General features: G+C 35.7%; 1 protein-coding gene across 1 annotated transcript in view; it reads right to left on the minus strand.

Annotated features, from left to right (window-relative positions):
- The window catches only part of LOC128017734 (VPS10 domain-containing receptor SorCS3-like), a 179,691-nt gene that overhangs the window by 9,907 nt on the left and 151,635 nt on the right, over positions 1–18,149 (minus strand). Inside the window, exons 18-24 of the mRNA XM_052603204.1 lie at positions 17,862–18,033; positions 13,132–13,318; positions 9,015–9,148; positions 8,553–8,676; positions 7,428–7,540; positions 2,199–2,333; positions 1,064–1,163 (exon numbers count right to left, since the gene is read on the minus strand). Coding sequence (XP_052459164.1) covers positions 1,064–1,163; positions 2,199–2,333; positions 7,428–7,540; positions 8,553–8,676; positions 9,015–9,148; positions 13,132–13,318; positions 17,862–18,033 — 965 coding nt within the window. The remainder of the gene's footprint in view (positions 1–1,063; positions 1,164–2,198; positions 2,334–7,427; positions 7,541–8,552; positions 8,677–9,014; positions 9,149–13,131; positions 13,319–17,861; positions 18,034–18,149) is intronic.

Raw genomic sequence — 18,149 nt, forward strand, 5'->3', positions numbered from 1 at the left:
CTGTGTTTTTATTTCTGTAATAAATATGGCTTTCAAGCCAACAGTTAATTTGGAGGATATTGATGGTTTATTGCAGGTATGTTGTTTACATGAGAAAATCTGTGTTACAAGTTAAACAAAAATTCCAATAAACAATCATATTTTGAATTTAAATAGTTTCTTTGTCTTGAGTTTACATTAATTATTTACATTTTACATTTACATATCCAAAAAGTTTCAGTCTTTTAATTGCGATTAATCACGATTTATCGCGATTAATTTAAAAAAAAAATTGTGCGATTAATTAGTTAATTTTTTTTTAATCGATTGACAGCACTAATATATATATATATATATATATATATATATATATATATATATATATAATTTATGTGTATTTAAAATAGACATCATTTGTAACATTGTAAGTGTCTTTACTGTCAATTTTGATCAATTTAATGCACTATGACCGCATAAAAGTATTGATTTCTTTAATATAAGAAAAAAGAAAAGTTTTGTGATTTATTTATTTTATATTTATTATTATTTTGATGGTTTGTTGATTGTGCATTGACTTATAAACTGGTTATTGATTCCCAATCAGACTTATAATGCACAAATTTTTTTGTAGACTATTTACTCTACGAAACAACACAACATTTTTTTTTTTTTTTTTTTTACATATGGCCAAATCAAAACAATAGACCAGAAAACCCAATTCTAGTGGAGACCGTTTTTTTCCCCCTCTCTCATTCAGAAGAGAAGAGATCTTGCAAGCCATGATTGCTGGAAAGCAATTATCCAATTATCTTCCATAAGGCTTTCAGCATCATTGGTGGAGCATAAAAGCCCAATCTTTCAACAATATATAGTGCTGACAAGCTTCTGGTCTCAGGAAAGCAATCAACATAATTCCGTAGAAGAATCGAGGAAACAGTGTATGGCACCCAACAGAGGCTAGAGAGGGAGATCAACTGAAATACCACTATGTAATGTCATCAAATATAAACAGTTGAACAGTAGCAATGTCAACTAAATCATTTGAAAATAGCTACATACAGTATGTAGCACAAAGTTTTGTTACCTAAAGTTAATTGCGTGATGTAAACGATGACCCGGGAGCCAGGTTTCAACTCGAACTCCACAGAGACCTGATTCAGTGCATTAACCAGGATTTCTGAGATCTAGAAAGAAAACCACATACATTGCCTGAAGAAAATATAAGTAGTGTTCACAAACATGATATGTAGTTTTTGTATATCACTATGCATGTTGCTAAGATGTTCTAATGTGGCTAAAATTAAATGTAATGAAGTACTAATATTTATATTAAACAAAACAGGTCACAATTTCAGGTATCATATATGTCCATACTGTAGCAAAAACGTGCTGGATGTTTGGTAGCATATGACATGCTAGGGTGACCATATGCGCCGTTCATTTGGGACGCGTCCCGGACAGGATTTTAATAATGCCTAAAACATCCAGAGCAGTTTGACCAATAACATGCAGGTATTGTACATAATCGACCAATCGTGGGGCTGCATGTGAGAAGGTGAGATCTAGAGGGAACGATCAAAGCGATGCAAATATGCGCCCATGTTTGTTCGTTCAATTGACCTGAAGCGTCGCTGTGCACAAATCCCCAAAAAAACAAAAAAAACAAAGTGCGCCACAATGATTCAAATTAAATGAACGAACAAACACGTGAAAGCGATTCGAAAGCATAAGGAGCCGTTTGCTCTGCCGTTAGCTCTCATGAATTTTACACAACGATCAACCTGCACAGTGCAAATAGCCAACACCTGGATATTTTAGGCAATATTAAAATCCTGGCTGGGATGTGTCCCGTATGAACGGCGCATATGGTACAACTATTAAACATTTCACCCTCATAAAATGTAAGAATTTCAAGTCCCTACTGTAAAAGACCCTTGTTTTGACACATCCTTGTCATGTAAGCCTAATTAGACACGGGTCTTTCTGCTATTATCACAGAAATAATAATGCCTTTAAGGTTAAATAAAAAATAAGGTAATAGGTAGAAATGTCAAACAATTTTTGACACATCGTCTCCTTTTGCACTGACAATTACTTTCATTGCAGCCCCGGGTAGAAGCTGCTCTTTTATTCTGATAAAGGTCCATCATTCTCAAGCGCATTTCAACCTTGACCATTAATGAGAAACCATAAAATCTGCATCAGATCTCACATCTAACCTGCTCCAGATCCTCCTCGGTCTGTTTCCTGCCATCCGATTGGTTCCTAGGAGGAGGAAGCAGGAAGAGTTCGGCGCCAGTCGGAATGCCTGGAAACACGGCCACCAGCAGCTGCTCTTCTGGAATGTCAGCGACCTGGGAGGTGCAGGACAAAACGGTACTAATTACATAAGGCTCAATGATTTATGTGTTACCGTCTCCTGCATTTACGAGGGTTACATTCATTTTAAATGAGGCTGATGGCTTCCAGTAAATCAGATTTGATATATACAGAATGGATCCTGGCCAAGTTATTATTAGACACAAGCGTGTGAGTGCAAGCGGTTATACACACACTGAATCCCTAAAAACCTTAATCAATATCTTAGTCAAAGAGCCACTACAAAGCCCAAAGGTCTAGACATTATGGGCTTGCCTCAAAGCCAATAAAGGGAAGCCCACCATATATTCTCCTAGAGATACTCACCAAAGGACATTTCCCTCATAAAGAGGAAATTATCCATTCTCGGGTAAATAATCTTTGTTTTATTTGGTACTACCATGCAGGGCTCGAATGGTTATAAGACAATAGCTCAGGAATAGACAGCCTAAGCATAATTCATATGGAGCAATGCGGCCAGAGCTGAAGCAGTCTTAGGAATCAATACCCCGAGTCTACGTCTGTACTCACCGCTGCAATATTGGAGAAATAAAAGCCCTGGGGCTCATTGAAGGATTCAGCCTATGTGCAACTGCTACTGATATTCCTAATGATTAATGCACATCTCCGAACCCCAGCCTTTATTTCTATCTCAACACACCAGATTCAACGCACACTCCGTCTGCTGGCGAATTACGGTCAAAAAAGACAATTAGACAGCAAAAGAGAGGTATAATGTTGCAATTCTCTTAATTACACCCTGCTAATAGCTTAAGAGTCATTGTTGTAATTAAATTGCTTCATGTCAAAACATTCCCTTCCCAGAAGAACTTGCAGAATAACTTTAAAAGGCACAGATGCAGTAATCCATTATAGCAGAGGACAAAGTTGTTATTAAAGAGGTTGTTTAGATATCTGTTGTGTTTTCTGTCATTGTAGTTCATCTTTTCCAATTTAAGTGCTTGTCTGTGAATATTATTGACACTCTGCTAGAACGCAAATTAAGCTTTACAGACAAATTCAAACAATCCAACTTAAAAAAAAAAAAAAGAATTATGACATTTCCCAGTATTTTTCATTCAGATGTATAGTGCTATAAAAATATCCATTATTTTCATATTTAAAGCGACTATTCATTAACCAAACTCACAGATGAACAATTTACTGATAATTATTACTAAGCAAAACATTTTCACAGCATGGGCTGGGTTTTTGCTGGAGAATGTGTCTATAAGTGCACTCTGGTCAGGCTGAGAGTCCACATATTAGGTAAATATGTCTGGATGTGATGTGAAGGTAAATTCTGTTCCTCCAGTAACAGGAAGACACACTCACCTCTATATATAGACTGGAGTTTGAAGATGAAAGTATCTTCCTGTTACTGGAGGAACTGAATGTACATTCGCACCACATCCAGACATCATTTATTCAATATGATATACACATATATACCAATGTTTAAAAGTTTGGGGTCGGTAAGATTTAAAAAATGTGTTCTCTTATGCACATGCTCATATCTTTCTGTTTACTAATTATATCACAAAATAAATATGAATGAACATCAGAAGGTATTTTGTTTTAACTGCTGAAAGACGTCCATTGAAAATGAAACAACATTTTCACAAGTTCACGTCCATTGACGTTAATCTCCCGTTTGTCGGACAAAATGGCAAAAAAATTGTTAAGACAAATTTTGCATTATGATTGGTCAGATCACCTGTCAATCAAACTCGTGGTGAAGGGTGAATTACAGTTATTACAAATAAGTTTTCTATTGTAAGATTTTAAAATGTAATTTTTATTTCTATGATGACAAAGCAGAATTTTCAGTATCATTACTCCTTTGTCATAAATAAAGTCTTCAGTGTCACACGATCCTTTAGAAATCAAACTAATATCCTGACTGATTTGCTGCCCAAGAAACATTTCTTATTACTATCAATGATGAAACCTGTTGTGCTGCTTAATATTTTTATGAAAGGATTATTTGGTGAATAGAAATTGTATTTAATGAATTATGAATAGAACACTATTAATTACAAATAGAATGTTCTGTAATTCACTAGTTCACGCTTACATATAATTAGCTGAGGAATGGTATGCGTATTTGGCGTGCTGTCCAGGGAAGGGCTCCGAGCTCGGGAATTGCCCGAACCTAGAGTACCCCCCCTTCCCCGTATATTGTAAAGTGAACTTGAAGTGAGGAGATGGGGTGGAGGAGGGATGCTGATAAACCGTCAATGGATAGAGGTAAGTCAGCGATATTTATACTGTGGGATTGATTACTTCATTGTGGTCCACCTGTGATGATTAGGCTAAGTATCTGACGCGCTCCTCCCGAATCTTCATTGATAATTACATCAAGTGACAGTCTTCAATGTCACCCGATCAGTTTTACACAATTCACAATGAATTACAACAAATAAAGTTTTGAAGCAATTAAGTGCAATGCAATGCAATGCAAAAATCATAACAGTGGTCAATACAAGATATAAGAAATATTTGACATGTATTCATCATGATCTTTAGTGCAATGTCAGTCATTCAGTACTTGGGTCATTTCCTGATCCCATTCCCTTCTCTATTTCCTATTCTTTCCCTTTTATACCCATCTATAAAAGAGTCAAAAATACCTATATTAATAAACAAAACTTATCATTGGTGCTTCTTTCAGTATCCGAGTGTTTATGATTCAAGTCCTGTGCTGACTCGGAGGCACTGGCTCTGCCTTTAACCCCTGCTACTGAAACCCTCTATTCTCATCTCCTCAGGCTGTTATACTGCTATCGCCCGGGTGCACCAGAACAGACAGCCGCCTCCGCTCACCTCTCCTGCCCGGTGCTTCAAACAGCCATCTTAAATGGACCTTGACTTTGATTATGTATGAGCCTCACGCTCCCATCTCTTTTTAATACACTGAGCTGTTTATCAACAGCAGTATGGATAAAGTGTATCAGCTTCCTCTAGGGCACTACGGGATGTGGTTTAAATGCGAGAGGATAAATGAAGGGAAAAGGGGAAAGTGAGTCTCTTTACAAAGAGAGCTTAATATTAAGTCATTAGGCTTTGAACTTGATGATGAAACAAAGAGGGGGGAAAGTTGGAAGAGGGCAGTTTTACATCTGGCAAATTCTGGGTAAAGCCAGGGAATCTCAGGCTAGGAAGCCAGACTGCAGATAATGAGAGAGAAAGAGCGTGTGTATGAGACAGAGGTGTCTGTGCACTTTACGAGCAGATGTGAGATCAGTAGCCTCTTTGTGATCAGCTGGTGTGACTTTGTTCTCAGGCAGATTCTAATGCTCTGTTCTGGAAAAAAGGGAGTTTAGATTGAATTGTGATATTTAGGGATTACTGTATTTTTGTGCTTTATGTCTGAAAATGAGAATACGGCTGGCTGGATGAGCACAGATTTCATAATGTAACAGGAAGCTGAAAAGTCACTTTAAACCAGACTAAGCTGGTTTTCTGGTCTCAGCTGGGCTCTTCTGTTGAACTGTCGGAGGGGTTTTGAGCACTGTGGTTATACTTTACAATAAGGTTCATTAGTTAACATTAACATGAACTAAGCATAAACATTATTTCTACTGCATTTATTAATTACTTTGAATAAACATGAACTAACAATGAACAACTATATATATATATATATATGTATATATTTTTTTTTTTAAGATTAATAAATACAGTAATAAATGCATTGTTCATTGTTTGTTTAGGTTAGTTAATACATTACCTAACATTAACTGATGGACATTATTGTAAAGTTTTACCATAAAAGGTATACAGTACAATTTAAAAGTTTGGGATAAGTGTTTATTTATTATTTATTTTTAAATAAATTTCTACTTTTATTTAAATGATGCATTAAATAGACCAAAAATGACAGTTAAGACTTTTCTAATATAATAAAAGAGTGTTTCATTTTTCAAATAAGTTCTTTATTATTATTATTATTATTAAAGAAATATTAAGAAGCACGTGTGTTTTCAACAATAAGGTTATTTATTTTGTATTTTATTGTTATTTTTTTAAGAAAGAAACTTATACTTTTATTCAGCAATTAAAATTATCAAAAGTGACAAAAACTTTTCTTTTTCACACACTTTATCGCCCTACACCAACCCTACACCCTCAATGTAGGTCCCCATGGTGACACAAGTCCCCATGAGTTGGTGTGTATTCAGGTTGAAGTCCCCACCAGTGTAGAAGAACCTGTACACACACCCACAGACACACACACACACTCCTGCAGGCCTATATGATCACCCAGACACCTCCCAGGAAGAGAATGAGTTACTACCACTGAGTGCAGTTTAATGGCTAGCGATTCACTAGGAATTATGCAGATTGATTAATGCTGCCCACAAAATCACACATGACTGTGACCTTGTAAGTCATTTCTGAGAGCTAGGTGAGTACTGGATACAGTTTACTACTTCATCACTCCACCACCGTGATCCAGACCGTGATCTGAATTGGCTCTTCAAAATGTTCTCATCTACATGTCACTTCTGGAAATATGCCCTGTTATAACTGTTGCCAAGATCATCTCTTTAAAATGAAGTTTAATTCACAGCCTGCCTTCTGCGGGCAGTAATATTGTGATGTTAATTGTACGAGGAAAATAGGCGCGGAGTTGTGATATCTAGAATAAGCCTAAATAGCCTCATTTACATATAAAGGACATCATGTGTTCGTGCTGAAATGAAAGACAATGACATAATTTAAACACAGAGCAGTGCTATTTCAGTTTATTTATCACCCGGTTAAATGGATTGTGGGTGGTTAGCAAATAAGGTGCAGGTTTTTGGGATGCAATGTGACAAAAGTTTTCTGACTGGTAAGGGAATTCTTCCCTTAGTGTTAAGGAGATTGATTCCTCCTGAGAGACAAAAGAAAAATTACACAAATGTCTTTTTTTTTTTAATTAGTTATCTGTGTCCTATATATATATAATAATAAAAAATTGCCATATTCAGATATTTTTATGAAGACAACCGGAGATATTTGACCAGGATCTCTAAAGGCTACAGAGACGAGCCAGGAAAAGACAGCGAGTGACAAGATGGATAGAATAAATTCCCACTCACTTGGAGAACAGCCTTCTTAATTACCCGACCCACATCCTGTCTCCACTCCGGGATGTCAGGGTTGGCCTCGTCCAGATTCGGAGAGAAAGATAAAAGAAGCGATTTGAAGAATTCTGTCACAGAGGAAGAGAGAAGCAGAGACAGACCCTTAATTCTTTCTCTCATAAGTTGCCCAAAACCTTCTATCTTCTGTGATTTGTTCCAGATGATTTAGTCTAGCTGGAGCAGAGTTATCATTACTGACAGGTATGGAAAGGTTAGCGCTGATCACAAAAATGATTACAGTCTATTTGGCAGTTGCCAGAAGGGAGTTTTGATGACTAGCTTGCAGTGTCAAGAGACAATTTCCTGTAATTCCGAATGCTCTGAAAGCTGCAATAATACATTTCATCAAGGTTAAGGTTATTCATACATATACAGTAGATTACTGTTACCATAGAGGAAAAAGTAACTTGAAACATAAGCCTTTGTATGCAGCGTATATCATTCATTAATCAATTTCCTCCATATTAACAATGTTAAAAATGTTCATGCATGCATCACAGGAGAAATTTGTATTTTTTTCTTTTCTTTCTTTTTTTGTTGTTGTCAGAAAATCATCCATATTTCTGTGACATAACAAATCGAGTATTGTGTGAAAATATGAATTCTGTTGTCACAAGGATGGTAATGAAAATGACATTTAAAATCTTACGCTTATTTTTACAGATACACAAAATATTCACAAATATACAAGATTAAATCATATTTCCATCATTTTTCCACAAAATAAAAACTGGATTAGAAATAACCAATTTTAAAAAGAAACACACACATCTATCGATCTATCTGGCTACACACACACACACATATCTGTATCTATAAACAAATAGATGGATCTGTCCATCTATCTGGCCACACACACACACGCGCACACACACTATTTAAAATGGCTCAAATACTTGGTAAATGTAAATGAGTATTTATCAAGCGTGCAAGTTATTTCCTTGGTTTATTTTGTTTGTCTTTAGTTTTTATGTGACCTTGTCATAATATATATATATATATATATATATATATATAAATCTAAAGTGCAGAACCTGTCATCAATACTACAGTCATATCTGTCTGAACATTCTCACTCACCTTGTATGGTGATGCTTCTGGTGTCCTGTAGTATAGAGTCTCCTGACGAGATCTGAACAGTGACGGTGATCATGCCCTCAGTGCCGAACGTGTGGGAAACACTGCTGTCCAACGTAATTATGGGCTAGCACCACAAATGCAGTGGATACAAAACAAAAACAATCAAAACGATATCCAGTGACAGACAGAAAATCACATTTTTGTTGTTTGTAAGCTCAATGACTTCCTTAAAAGGAAACTCTTTTAAAATGAATAGCACCAACAGCTTTATTGATGTTTCAGGGCAAACAAGCATAAACTACAGAACACATATACTGTAAATACCACAAAAAAGACAAGAACAAGAACTACATTATTAACGGTTCATTGCTCCTGTTCTATTTATCTTCTACCTTAACATGTCTATGAGTCCTTTGCCCAACAAAGCGAGGGAGAAAATCTGTAATTAAGAGCTGGTCGTACCTCCGTGTTGTTCCCCAGCCACCAGAAATAGGTGAGCGTTCTGAAATGAGAAGGCCAGACCACTGCCGTCAAGTTCACCTCCTTATTCTTAATGACCACATATGGAGCCAGCAGCTGAATATGCTCTACAGGGCCTGAAACACACACACCCACACACACACACACACACACACATAGACAATACAAGAACGTCAAACAGGGCAAGGGGTGTGCAAAAAATAAATATTTAGCAAAATCAACTAGCCTGTGGGATGAATAACTAGTTGACTATTTGGTCCTGTATAATTAAGCTGGTTTCGGCTTCACCTTACCCTGATTGGACGCAGTTCAAACACAGCTAGATGGAAAGCAAGGGAATGGAAACAAAACACAGGGGTCTTGAGACCTGTTTTTAAAAGTTTGAGTATTTTTTTTTACTTGGCACAACATTTGAAAAATGCAACACAAAAAAAAAGAATGGAAGGGAACCAAGAGGTCAGTCAGCATGTGCATAGTTGAGTGGATACATTACTTTTTTAAAAACTATAATTTCCAAGAGACTTTTAATGGGCTAACAGTATAACACCAAAACAACAACACGCTAACTGAACCGGTCCGTTAGCAATAAAACAAACAACAATAAAAAAAGTATAGAAAGAATATAAACTATTTGGACACCTAGTCGACCATTGTGACCCATACTTGGCAAGTGTGCACAAAGACATGAACATTATCAACTGACCAAATGAATAAGATCATTCAAATTGGTCCTTACTATCATTTGTGTCATCATATATTTATTCATCTTTCACATTGTTGTGCAAATCTTTGTTTATTTAAATAGTCCAACCAATGTTTATTTTATTAAATAATTCTGCTTCAGTATTTAATACACATCAGGAAATAAAATGTGGACCTAATTGCTCTCATCTGATCACAAGTGCCCACCCCCTGTTTGTTTGTGAAAAGTGGAGCTAAAAGCAGTAATTAAGCACTGCAGTCTAACAGACCTGTGGAGTTGATGGACACATGCAGATTTTGGCAGAGCAACTATGAAAGTCACCTACCTAGAGTATTGTGCACAGTTTATGTTTAAGAAATGTTTATTCAAAGTTTGCAAACCACTTTATTGCCTGTGTGGCTAAACATATATATATACATATATATATATATATATATATCTATATATATATATATATATATATATATATATTTATTTATTTATATATTAAGGAAATTCATATAATTAATGCTGTTTTGACAAAAGCCACTTCTGGGATGGTTCAGAAACAACACTATCTCACGACCAATTTGTACGTAATTTACGAGGTGGCTAATTCATACAAATACATACGACCTTACTCATACGATTTTGACCCCAGTGACGGCTATATTTAGTGGCGGGGTTAGGTGTAGGTCATTCGTTCAAATTCATACGAATTGTGCAACTCTTAAAATAGGTACGATTTAGCACAAATCATATGAATTTGTACAAATGAGATCGTACAAATTCATACGAATTAGCCACCTCGCGGGATCAGGTCTCTAATATACTGGCAATTGACTCGACAGTGTGCGTACTGTAGGCCTACATCCTTTTAACAATCTCTAGATTATAAAGTAAGAAAGCTTTATTTCTATAGCACTTTTCACAGACAAAAAAGTCACAAAGTGCTTCACAAAATTAATTAAAATATACACTTAACAGATATACTCATGCACATAACATACTTATATACACAAAAACATACAAAACCATATTGCTAATTGAATGCTTGTCTAAAAAGATGCGTCTTAAGGCGTTTTTTAAAAGCTTCCACTGAGTCCAGCGCTCTCAAGGCTAATGGAAGGGAGTTCCAGAGCCTTGGTGCCACCACACAGAAGGCTAGGTCACCTCTTGTTTTAAAACGTGTTCTAGGAACAGTTAAAAGGTCTTGACCTGCAGACCTCAAAGAGCGACCAGAAGTGTATACATGCAGTATATCCTGAATTTAAGAGGGAGCTTGATCATGAAAGGCTCTAATAAGTAATGGTTAAAATTTTAAACTGTACTCTAAAACTGATTGGAAGCCAATGTAGAGTCTTAAGTATAGGTGTAATACTGTATGTGTTCTTCTTTTGGTCTTATTCAAAAGTCTTGCAGCTGCATTCTGTACCACTTGCAACTTGTCCATAGAGGATTTGTTTAAGCAAGTGTACAGTACATTGCAAAAGTGAAGACGAGAAGAAATAAAAGTCTGAATAAGCATCTCCATCTCTTTTTTAGAAAACAGATCTAATCTTAGCGATGTTCCTGAGATGGAAAAAACAGGAACGGACCTCAGATTTAACATGACTGCAAGAACACATAGATTTATTAAAAATGACACCCAAATTGTGCAACAAGGACAGTTTGTCCAACCTATCAGGGCTAAAAGATAAATATAATTGAATATCATCAGCATAACAATGGTATGATATTATTCCAAAACTACCAATAATCTTCCCAAGAGGATGTATATACAGGCTGAACAGCAGAGGGCCAAGCACAGAACCTTGGGGCACACCACAGGACAAAGGAGCAGAGTCTGACATATATGTTCCTACGGACTCAGAGAAACTCCTGTCTGAAAGACAGGAGGAAAACCAATCCAGAGTTGATCCAGTAATGCCCACAGTTGTTTTCAGTCTATCAATCATAGTGCAGTGATCCATGGTATCAAATGCTGCACTAAGGTCTAATAGAACCAGCACAGAACGTTTACCCCCATCGGCAGCCATCAAAATATCATTTGAAACCCTAAGGAGGGCAGTCTCAGTTGAATGATTTTTACAAAAACCAGACTGAAACTTATCAAAGATATTATGAGAATCCAAAACATTATTTAGCTGATTAGCAACAACCTTTTCAAAAATTTTAGAAAGAAAGGGCAACTTAGAAATAGGCCTGTAGTTTTTAAATGAAGCTGCATCAAGCTTGTTCTTTTTCAAGATGAACAGCATGCTTAAACTGCAGTGTTTTGACCTCTCAAACAACAGACACGGAAGAGATGACAATGCTGAATAAAGTTGTTTTTGTTATTTTTGGCAAAATGTATTTTCAATGCTTCAAAAAATTCTAACTGACCCTCTGATGTCACATGGACTACATTGAAGATGTTTTTATTATCTTTATAGCCATGGACAGTATAGCGTACACACACTTTCAATGGAGGGACTGAAAGCTTTCGGACTAAATCAAAAATATCTTAAACTGTGTTCCGAAGATGAACGGAGGTCTTACGGGTTTGGAACGACATGAGGGTGAGTCATTAATGACATAATTTTCATTTTTGGGTGAACTATCCCTTTAAGTAGATAAAAAAACCATGTTGGAGACGTGCTAGTGTTCCCAAGGCAAACAAGTTAAGAGTGGTTACAATCATCCGGGTTTAAATCGCGCTCAAATTAATTAGATTTTGATGCATTATTTAAACTGAAGCTGGCAGGCGGCTATGGTAAAGGGCGTGACATTTCTCGACCAGGTGCCGAGTTCACACTTTAGTAAATTCTTTTAAAGTGTATAATTTACATAATAAAAACTTTTCTTATACTCATACCTTTATGTAATAAATTCTTTTTCACATATCTACCAACATTTACTGAAGTTTTAGCTTGAACTAATTGACTAATGGGTAACACTTTATTTTAAGGTGTCCTTGTTAAACATGTTAATGTACTTACTATTATAAAAACAATTAATTAAGCATAACCCTAAGCCAAACCCAAATCCTAACCCTAAACATACAGTAAGTAAATGTAGTTAATTAATATTGTATAATCACACAATAACAAAGACACCTTGAAATAAATTGTAACCAACTAATGAATTAGGAAAAATAAACCTACTTCAAAATATATTTTATAACACTCTGACATTATTACATTTTACAGTGCAATACACATATAAATTAATCAAAGATGTTTAGATAATTTTACTAAAATTAAGAAAAAAAAATATAACAATATTATATTATAATGTTACCTCATAAAAATGATAACTTTTGGTACCTCAGCAAACTGGAGAATGTATTATAATGCACCTGAAATAACTTCTCAACTTCATGTAGACTAAAAATAAACACTGAAGTAGTAAATCATTTGTATGTGTGAAACCTACATGTCACATGCAGGTAGAGGGATGAGGTGTCGAACCCGAGGTTGTTCTCCGCCTGCGCTGTTACTCTAAAGATCCCAGCACTGTGGTACACGTGTCTGATGCCCTCCTGCGTCCAGCTCAGGTTGGAGTAGGACACAGCCGTACCGTCTCCAAAATCCAGCTGAATGTTTGTCCTCATAGAGTCGCCCTAAAAACAATGCAGAGTCAAGATTACAACAACTCTTTAGCACACTTTCCTAACCACCGAGTCTGGCAGCTGCAGGTACAGTAGCATCACCATTCTGCGTACACAGACATCGTCCCATCTGTTTTCAGAAACAAAGCATTGTTTTCAGCCCATGAGTTCATTCCTGCCGTAACTCTGCTTCATATGTGAAATCAGATACAAGAGCTGCTTATTTACAGAGAAAAAAGTCAAATGAATTACCTTTCAGAATATCCTTCCTGTGTGAACCTGTCATATTTCTTTTTATATTTAATATTATACTCTATTTTGTGTTGGTTTGGCTTATTCACTCCAGTCAATTGCAATCCACCGCAATCATAATTGCTGTTGATGTGATACAATATTGCATGGGGAATATAACAGTAAATATGAATCATATGGCCCTGAGTGAGTCTGCTCTAAAGTATTCTGCCCTTTTTGTAAGCTTAAAACTTCATAAATATTTATGTATTTATTTCAGTTTTCAGTTGAGTGGTTACTTTACACAATGGTCAGAAGGTGATTTTTGTTGTTGTTTTTTTTCGGGTCGAAGTGAGCTGTTGTTGGTGGACCAGACTTTCAGACCAGTTAGCTCTATATGTGACTATTTACACCTACACAGGTCATTTTGACATTGTAGAATCTTTCCATAATTTGGTGTCCTCTGCTCCGAGCTGTGCTGATGAAAAGGCTTCACTCGGTACAGATGGTATGGTGCAAGCCGGATACATATTACAAGCCTACTGGGGAATAGCTTTTCATTGAAGTTCAATGCACACATGGTCTCACATATTCTCTCGTGATTTCTTTCTCTCTCTCCCACACACACACACACACACACGCACACATGCTCACACACGCTCATTCCAGGTAAAGTGTTTCTCCCTAGGCATCTCACCACAGCAGAGTTGTCACATTACAGTATGATGAGATGAGAAAATGAGGGCTTATTCCTTTCATTAAGAGAGTGAGAGCTAGTAAAAAAGAGTGAGAGAGAGAGAGAAAGAGAGAGAGTGATGGGCTAAGAATTCCTTCTATTTATATTCATGAGGGTCAGAGCCGGGCTATTTCTTCAAATGGACCTTAATATTTAATGCCTTTAAGGTGCAACACAGGTTTTTTTTTTAATTTTTTTTTTTTTTTTTTTTTTTTGAAGTCAAGGTTTTTAGGTTGGAAAACATAGAAGCACTCTTTTGAAATGTATTGTATTATTGTATTATAATAAGTTTAAGTTTTATTAATCATGTGTTGATGTTTTTACAGGACAAACCGATACAAAAATGCTAATGAAAATCTTTATTCATTCATTCATTCATGCAATGAATTAGTTCCCTGGGGGGATATTGATGGGGGGCATTTCCAAAATGGCAGCAGCTAAACTGTGTTAACTGACTTCCCTCAAAAAGGACCTCATGAGCTCACCTCAAATTGTGACCTGACCATCATTATACAAACTGTTCCACCTGTCAGTCAACTCTTCCTTCCTCCTCCCACAGTGTAGTTATGATTTCTTTTTTTGCACAAAGTGGTGTGAAATATCTTAAAAGCAACCCGGTGCACATGCTTGCACAGAAACGCACAGAGGCGGACCACTTTTCACAGTCAGCAGTGCCTAAAAGGAAACAGACAGAACTAAACCAGCTTTGGATTTGTCATTATGCAGGGCATAAACACCCCCCTTCATGTGCTGCTAATGCAGTGTTACAAATTAATATCCCAATAGCATTAGGCTACAATGTGCTAATGGCAGAAAGAGAGAAAGGAGGAGGATTTGTGGATGCATAAGCACGGATTTGGGAATTTCGCGCACACAATCACACACACACACACACACAGAACTCTTCTCTTGTGCCCATAGGCAGATGTAGAGCCTGAAGGACAGGGTTTTGTGATGATTCAAGGCATGGACTCGATTTCATCTCAACTTCCTGATCCTCTTCTTTCTTTTCTCTGTTTTTGATGTTTTTAAAGCAATGGTTGGTTTTGGGGCAGATATGCAAGGCTTATAAGCCCAGATATCTGTGGATTGCTATTTGGCCTTTCTTCATATTTTCTGACTTTAATTCTGATTCGGAGGGAGGAAATTATGCATTTTTGAGTAATGAAGCTCTACATTTTAACGTCTGAGAGCAATTAAATTAGTATTTAAATTACTACTGAAATTTATATATATATAATTTATATATAAATATATATAAATTATATATATATATATATATATATATATTACAATAACATAAAACATTTTAATCCAGGATTTGATTTTCAAAGATGTATTATAAAATGTTATGTTAAAATGCTTTATTATTAAAAATAAAATCCCCAAAATGCAATAAATCCATGATACTTTTTTTTTCTTCTCAAAATAGAATAAATCCATTGAATCAAAATGAAAGTTATTTTTCATACGGAAACAGATGAAAATACACAATATAGTAAGTTGATCCACATACTGTATGACAACCTCTGCACTTGGTCAATACTAATCTTATATACAGGCGCACTGGACTAAAAATATATTCATCATACATCGCTCTCAAAACTAATTCAACAGGTCATCTTGTCAGGGCCATCGGCGAGAGAGAGAGCTCTGATTGGATGTTCAGTTTAGCGAACGAGAGAATTAAAGCAACTAATATTCATATATCTGCGTTTATCTTGTATACCTTTGTTTTGGTTTCTCCTTTTGATTGACGAATATATGCTATTAACAGCTACTGATATGAACAGCTCGTTCCAGCACAGCTTTTTGGTCCATCGCTGCCGACGCAAGGCGAGAACGCTGTCGGCTTTCATCGCCGCTAGTTCTTCTAGTCTGCTTATTGTGTCCCAACCTAAAGACAGTAATGTGCTTTACCTGGAAACCTAAAGCTGCACTAGGTATACATCACATATTAGCACAGAAACTTTTTTTAGCTCTCAATTGAAAATGTACACAACCTTATCAATCGAACTTGTTAGTCCAAATTAAGAACAGAAGCCAACTAAGATAAAAGCCATGATCAACGTAAGCACACTAATAGCAGAAGTGATTGTGGGCAGGTCAGACTCTGTTCGTATTTCATGGGCAGGCGGGGTTATGCAAATGTGTTACCTAGTGACGTATACCGGTAACAGGCAAAGGATTCGAAAATATGATGACTCATTAAGGCGACTCTGAGTTGACTCTCTCTTTTGAAAGACAGTATATCTGTCTTATATGTATATATATATATATATGTATATATATATATATATATATATATATATATATATATATATATATATATATATATATATATATATTAATGCACTTTTTTGATTATCAGCTTTGAAGATTGTTTCCATTTAAGGATAGCAACATTATAAACTCCAAAAGAGATTTTTCAAAAACCCATATGACCTGCTCTTTAATGCTATAAATTAATTACAGCAATAAAATTTCGTCATGAAGAATAACATGAACAACATTATCACATTAGACCACAGAAATTCCATAATGATATTTCCCTTACTTGTTACATTCATTTAGTTGACTAGTGCTATGTGCTGTATTAACAAAAAACATAAACGGCATTAATAAAACACTAAGACGGACAAGTAAAGCAATATCGCGTTCATAATTGAATGCTACCATTACTGTCTAGAGTACATGGATTTTCAACTACAAATCCAATGAATACTTTGTCCATATCAGTGCTTTTCAAATGGTGATTTGCAATCTAAAATAGGCTGCAGATCTGTTATGACATAGATGAGAATAGCGAATAAAAAAAACAATGTTAAATGCAAACAAATAAATTCGTCTAAATTTCCTAATATGTCTACAAAATTAAATAATTTTGCACTATAGCCTATAGCCGATGTTACAATTTCTTTAGATTAGTGTACATTTGATAAAATGATGCATCATTTGCATTCAGAAAACTTGGAATTCAAACATGTTTGCCCTTCTTAATCAGGCAAAAATGGTGATTAGTATTTTTGATCTATTATCTATTATTACATATTAGTAACTATTTACTTGGGTGTCTTGCCTTAAAATTGATATGACTATGATATATTTTGTTATTAATGCCAAAGTCTGTGTCTAATGATAACTTTATTATATTTAATAATAAATAATGATAATTATTACTTTATTTACAAAAAATGTTGTGTATGAATTGCACAAAAAATCTAATTCTGCACATTGCTCAGTCGACAAATACATAGGTATATACAAAAAACTGCATAACACTGTCATTTTAACTTTTATAAGAGCTAAAAATAAAATACAAATTTTTGCCACTAACAACTAGCTGAAATAATAATTTTATCTGCAACATGGACATCCTGATATCTGACCATTAATAACCTGCTCACCTGGAGGCACATCAATTTAATAATAATTATAATTTAGGTCTTGACTCAATACCAGGCTGATAATTAGAGCTTCTGGCCATGCAGCATTTTAAATGATCAGATCAATGAATCTGATAATGTGACTATCATTTTCCATTAGCTGAGTTCATCAGATTCAGAAGACCAACATTCATGATCTCACCTCCTCGAGCCGCACCAGGAAGGTCACATTGCTGCCCATGTTGGCTGTGAGTTTATCGTCACGGGTCGTCAGAACTAAACCTCTTGGGGGGCGGTACGGACACTGCTGTTTCCTGGCTGTGTACATCTCCTTCACTCCTTTCGTGCAGTTATTCGCAACCACTTTACGATACCTGAAACACACAATGAAATAAAAAAAATAAAAAACTAGTTTGAAATGTTTCTCTCTTTTGAGATGAATGATTTGATGGTTTGACATGATCTAACTCGGTGAATAATTATGAATAAT

Source organism: Carassius gibelio, chromosome A1, assembly GCF_023724105.1.
Source record: "Carassius gibelio isolate Cgi1373 ecotype wild population from Czech Republic chromosome A1, carGib1.2-hapl.c, whole genome shotgun sequence".
Classification (NCBI taxonomy): Eukaryota; Metazoa; Chordata; class Actinopteri; order Cypriniformes; family Cyprinidae; genus Carassius; species Carassius gibelio.